We start from the raw sequence: 5,796 nt of genomic DNA on the forward strand, positions 1-5,796 counted from the left end.
CTCAAGCTTGTTAGATCTCTGAACTAACAACAAAGTCATATTCTAATAAACAACAGCATAATACAATTAGCATTTGTGCTCTGTGCATCGGAATTTCCCACTAGACTGTTATTAGTTCTACTCAAACTCAATTATACATTTAAAAGTGGGGGAAAAACTACACTTGCCTTATCGCTAATGATACAAGAAATCATATTTCCATTGTATTGGGGCAGAAAGAAGTAATTTACTCTCTTCCCTCTTCCCATCTAACTTCACCTATTACTATCTGTACAGAAATCAAGTTCATGTTGTTCCATTTGAATATTGCAGCTGTTTACTCGGGCACGAGCATTTCGCCTTTTTATCATTCAGTGTCTGCATTAAATAGGTGCAAATTTGGTGAGACAAAATAAATGTTGGTGGGAAATTCATGTGAGTGTTTGATGGAGAAAAGGCAAATTTTGTTTTCTTGGTAGTTACCTGGACTTGTTTCTGAAGGTCTTTAATGTAATCAACTGCCAAATCTAACATATCAGCTGTGTTGGTTTGCTGCCATTTCATAAAACAAAGAAAACATGTGAGTTCTTACCTTGTTTTAGAAAAACAGAAAGATATAATGAATTCTAATAATCACAAGAGTCTACCTTATCCATATTTGGAAAAAGATCTTGAAGTTTTTTCATCCTTTCACTAATCCGAGTCCGTCTCATCTAAAAAAATTCAAGAAGAACAGGAAAATTAAACCTTACTTCAACTTAACACTAAAACAAGTTGTATGATAGTGTGAACCTCAAGAATAAACATGATTAATTGGAAAAACAACAAGGTGACAGGACAGGATTTTACCCTCTCTGCAATACTTCTTGGATGAGTAGCAAAGCCTCTTTTGGCACGGATTTTGCAAGGCACTGAATCTTGTTGAAACTGCATGTATTTTTCTATGGCAGCCATCTCAGAAGATGTCTTTGGCAAGCTTAAATGGTGAGTTAAACCAGAAGTAGTGAAGTTTCTTGATTCACCATTCTGACAAACAAAATGAGCCATTTATTAGTAACAGACACAAAAACAAAGAGGATTATCAATAAATCAAGAAAAAGAAAAGCGAAAAAATAGAATAGGCACCTGACTAGTTATTCCATTGAAATCATTAGAAAACACTTTGAGATCACCATCTCTATTTCTCTTTAAAGAATGGAATGAAGAGTCATTCCAAGATTCATTCTCAGCAATGCTAGGCATGAAATTTGAGGTAGAAGATTGAGCAGATGAGAAGCTCATATTAGCCCCACTACTTGCTCTATAATTCCCAACTTCTCTTGTTATATCAAATCCTGAAAATATGCAACAAACTTCTTATCCTCCCATTCTTCATTACAATAATAAAACTATATCAAAATATCACATCCATCATTCAGTACATTTCAAATTCAAGAAAAAACAAAGCTTGAATTCCTCCAATCTATTCCCAAAATAACCAAAAGTTCCCTCTTCTTTTTACCTAAATGATTGGGATCAAATCAACAAAGGCAAACTTTTCCTATTTTCTACAGATCCAGAAATAGGAAGGGCTTCGTGTGACCAATACGTCACGAGTTCGAGCGCAGCCACTAATGCTTGCATTAGGGTAGACTGTCTATATCACACCCCTTGAGGTGCGGCCCATGCGTGAACACGAGATGCCTTGTACACTGGGCTGCAGATCCAAAACTAGCTAGAAGTCAACTCCTCAAGTACTACACAAAAGTCACATAATCTACTAACCCAAAAGTTTAAACCAATCAAATCCTCCCTAAAAGCCAATCAACTTCATAATTAATCAGGAAAAACCAACCAATTAGCACTTACACATCAAAATTTAAGCTGAAAAAGTTGTCATAAACTTAACCAACAAAAAGTTAAAAGAGTAAATGAGCATACCATTGAAGAATCCAGCAGGTGAACTGCTTTGTCTAATAAGATTATTAGAGCCACCACCATTTCCATTACTCAACCTCACTCCACTTTGCATTTGCACTCCTACACCATATGATCCCATAGCAGAAGAAGCAAATTTTATATCCTCTCCAATCTCCTGCTTCATAGAAGAAGAAGCAAACTGCAACTGATTTTTGCTGATCTGATCATTCAGATCCCGAGTACCAGAAACTGTAACATTATTATTATTATTAACGTTGTTGTTGTCGTTGTTGTTGTTCAACAAGGCAGTGAACATGGATTCAGAATCCGAACTCGAAGATCCATCATGAGTAATAAAATTTTCACCGGAATTATTGCCGTCTCCGTCAAGAATTCCGGCGAAAAACGAGCTCGGAGCTGACCTGTACCTCGTTAACCCCCCACCATTATTATTACTCTGCTGCTGATGGAATTGTGAAGACTGTTGCTGAAAAAAATCAGAAATCATGATTTCTTTGTTCCTTAAAAACTCAGTTTCCATTCCTTGTAATTCACCACCATTCTTAAAATTTGAAGAACCGCCGCCGCCGCCACTTGAAAACAAGAAACTATTAAATTTGTCCGTTTCTCTTGACATTGGCTCTGTGCTACTAAACATGATCAAGATTTTTCTTTTTCTTTTTGACAAGAATTCAAAATCTATGGAACAAAAAAAAGGTATAATTTTTAGGATCTATGGATTCAAACTTTCATGAAATTTAGTGAAGAAGAAAGTAAATTAGCAGAAAATGGCATATGAGCTAGCAAGCAATATATCGAGCTGATTTGATGGTGACTGGTGCGTGCGCGAGGATAAAATGACCAAAATGCCCTTGGTTGACAAATTGGTTTACCCTTTTTACCCTTTTTTGTCTTTTTGTTTCAAAGGGAATGGCTTTAGGTTTGTTTAATTAATCCTTGATTTAAGTTATCTTAATATTTTTATTGAAGCTTACGACGCTTAGCTGTGTTGTTGTCCTGTTCCTCTTAAGTTCCAAACAAACGTAAATATGGAGATTTGGAGCGTTCTTTGAGGAAGAGAAGAGGCAACATGTCATTTATAATCGTATCGTCACATTTTGTAGTTATTTGTAGGAAAAATGATACTGTATGCCCGCCATAAAAATAATAATCAAAAAATATATATTATTTGTATGTATACATTTATATGTTATATACAAAAATTATACTAGTTTTATATATTTTTTCAGCTACCAAATATAAATAGTTTCTACCGCGGGTTAAAAGTAATAATACCTCTTAATTGTACTAATTTATTGACGTAATTTTAATTTTTATAGAAGGTTACCCAATTGTGAGACAAACAATATTGTTTTTCGAGAATAGAGTTTAATTTTTAATATATTGATCAATCGTAAATAAGTAATACTCGTATATATAATTTGAGAGGAAAAAAGTAATAGTAACCCTTAATAAGTTGTGGTAAAGAAAATGTCGAAACTAATTTACGTAAACCTTTATGTTATATCAACTTTTGTCTATCCATAATTAATCTAATCATTATTTTTTTTGATGAACGGAGATTTTATTTTTACTTTTTATTAAGATGTAAATTTTAGAAAAAGAAAAGAAAATTATGATGAAATATAACCACGTATACGATCTTATCTTCAATCTAAATCACGTTTGTAAGATTGAGAATTTTTAATAGAAATTTCAAAAAAGGAAAAGATGCCAAAATTGAAAACTTTCTATGATCCTCCCAAGGAAATATTTGATTTATTATTTTAGCCAAGCCATTACTATTAGATATTGGCTTTTGGGGCCAAAGTTTGTTGTGAATAGAAAGTTTCTTTTCTTGTGTTCCCATTTTATCAAAAAAGGGTTGACTCAAAAACAGCTTACCAAACAAAATCAGCAGAGTACCAGGATTTACCAAAACCAGGTACGAAAACAAAGTTCTTTAATCACATGTCTTTGCATCGTATTATTTTACAAAAATCATTTCGGTCAAAGAAGGAAAATTTTCAAACTTTTGACTTCCCATATCTGCAAACTTTTTTGGAATGGAAAGGGTCATTCTTGAAACCTAAAAAAAAAAAAGGAAAAAAGAACAAGATTATATTGAAAAAAAAGTTTACCAGGTAACTTAAAGCGACCCATTGTAGGATAAAATGTGTTCATATTTATAATGATCGCATGAGAAAGCGATACGCGGAGTCGAAGACAGAAGACAGTCGGGCCCGAAGACAATGGTCTCGCTTGTTATCGGAGAGTGTGATATTCATAACGGCGAAATAAATGTCTGCCACCCGGTAGCATTCAATGAAGAATATTCTGTAGCATTAAATACACGGTCCGTTACAGAGAATACGGAATTCACTGCCTACTGTTACACATTCTTCAATCACTCTCATAATTATCACTTAAGAGGGGCTTGATCCTATGATCTTATTCTCTAGGTGCAACTATAAATATGGGTGTCAAACTGGCCCAGTTCCGAACCGGTCTTGATCGATTTTAGACCGGACCAGAACGGTGGTAAGGGGGCCGGGCGGGGCTGGGTTGGGACGGGAACCGGCCTGTGCCGCTAAGCCTTACATTTTATCTCGATTTCAACGCTAAGCCTTACAGTTTTTGTCTAATTCTTTTATCGTTTTAGGATCAAATCGATTCACTTGTCTATAAACCACGTATAAATTGAAATGTACCATTTTACGGGTAAACAGTTTGGTGCCCACCGTGGGGCTTAGACAAATGTGTAACTGAATTGATCCCTACATCTATTACTAATTTGTTTGATTCTTTGTTCTCAGCAAAAATCATTAAAAATGGTAGATAACTATGTCAATATTGCATACAACGTTGAGGCCCAAGGAAATCAGCCTCAGCACGAAAATTCCATCAGCGATATCCGCAGTGAGAGGGATGAGGCCACGCCGGTTCATGGCGGGCAGCATCCATGACATATTTGATAGGCAACTCTTGATGATGATGAAGACGTGCACGTCGTTAAAAGAGTAAGGATCCTGAGGGAACAACAAAAGGCCATTAGAGCCATTTCTCGCAGCAGGATCAGGTCATGACGGAATAAAGGCAGGCATTGTCGGGTGCTTCTAACAGCGCGAATGGAGGGGGTCCAGTTCCTCCGGCAAATCAAACAATGCAAAGGGTTGATACCAACACCCCGAGGGGCGAAGTCGATTTTGACAGGGCCGGGGCGGGGGGGGGGGGGGGAACGGAAAGTGGTTCCGGCAACAACAATGAAAATGATCTTTTTAAAACTGAACTGATGCGGTTTATGAGAGAAATAAACGCCCGAATGGATCAAATTTCGGGTGCACCACCAGTATTGAAAGGACCGGACTCGAAGAAGTACACCCATCTGTCATTCAAACTAAGCGCGACACCAGAGTTGATCACGAAGGAGTTCAAAATCTCGGACGTGCGAAGTATGATGGGACTTCAGATCCTCGGGAACATATCACCACATATACAGGCTGTGAAAGGAAACGATTTGGCTCCGCACGAGATTGAGTCAGTCTTGTTGAAGGAGACCCTCACGAAGGGGGTCCTAACATGGTATTCTCTCTAGCCCGAGCATTCCATAGATTCTTTCGAGATGCTCACGGATTCTTTCATTAAGGCCCATGCCGGGGCTAGAAAGGTACACGCTCGAAAGGCCGACATATTCAAGATTGCACAAGGAGAGTCCGAATTGTTGCGGGAGTTCGTGACTCGATTCTAGAAAGAAATGATTTTGCTCCCGGCTGTACCAGATGAATGGGCAGCATAAGCATTTACTAAAGATTGAATCTGAGAAGTTTCTATGCTTCCCGAAAATTGAAAGAAAGTCTGGTCGAGTTCCAGGTAACAGCATGGGCGGACGTTCACAACCGGTACGAGTCAAAGATAAGA

The 5,796-nt window shown here is 37.2% G+C and overlaps 1 protein-coding gene across 1 annotated transcript; it reads right to left on the bottom strand.

The window, feature by feature from the left end:
* On the bottom strand, positions 1–2,675 carry LOC109208606 (transcription factor bHLH130-like). Its single transcript, XM_019371734.1, has 6 exons — positions 1,900–2,675; positions 1,105–1,313; positions 829–1,005; positions 627–692; positions 463–531; positions 1–357 (listed from the first exon to the last, which is right to left on the bottom strand). Exons 1-6 carry the CDS (start codon positions 2,534–2,536, stop codon positions 286–288), a joined length of 1,230 nt encoding a protein of 409 aa, XP_019227279.1. The 5' UTR covers positions 2,537–2,675; the 3' UTR covers positions 1–285.
* Positions 2,676–5,796: the final 3,121 nt, after the last annotated feature.

The sequence above is a fragment of the Nicotiana attenuata genome, unplaced genomic scaffold (assembly GCF_001879085.1).
Source record: "Nicotiana attenuata strain UT unplaced genomic scaffold, NIATTr2, whole genome shotgun sequence".
Taxonomy (NCBI): domain Eukaryota; kingdom Viridiplantae; phylum Streptophyta; class Magnoliopsida; order Solanales; family Solanaceae; genus Nicotiana; species Nicotiana attenuata.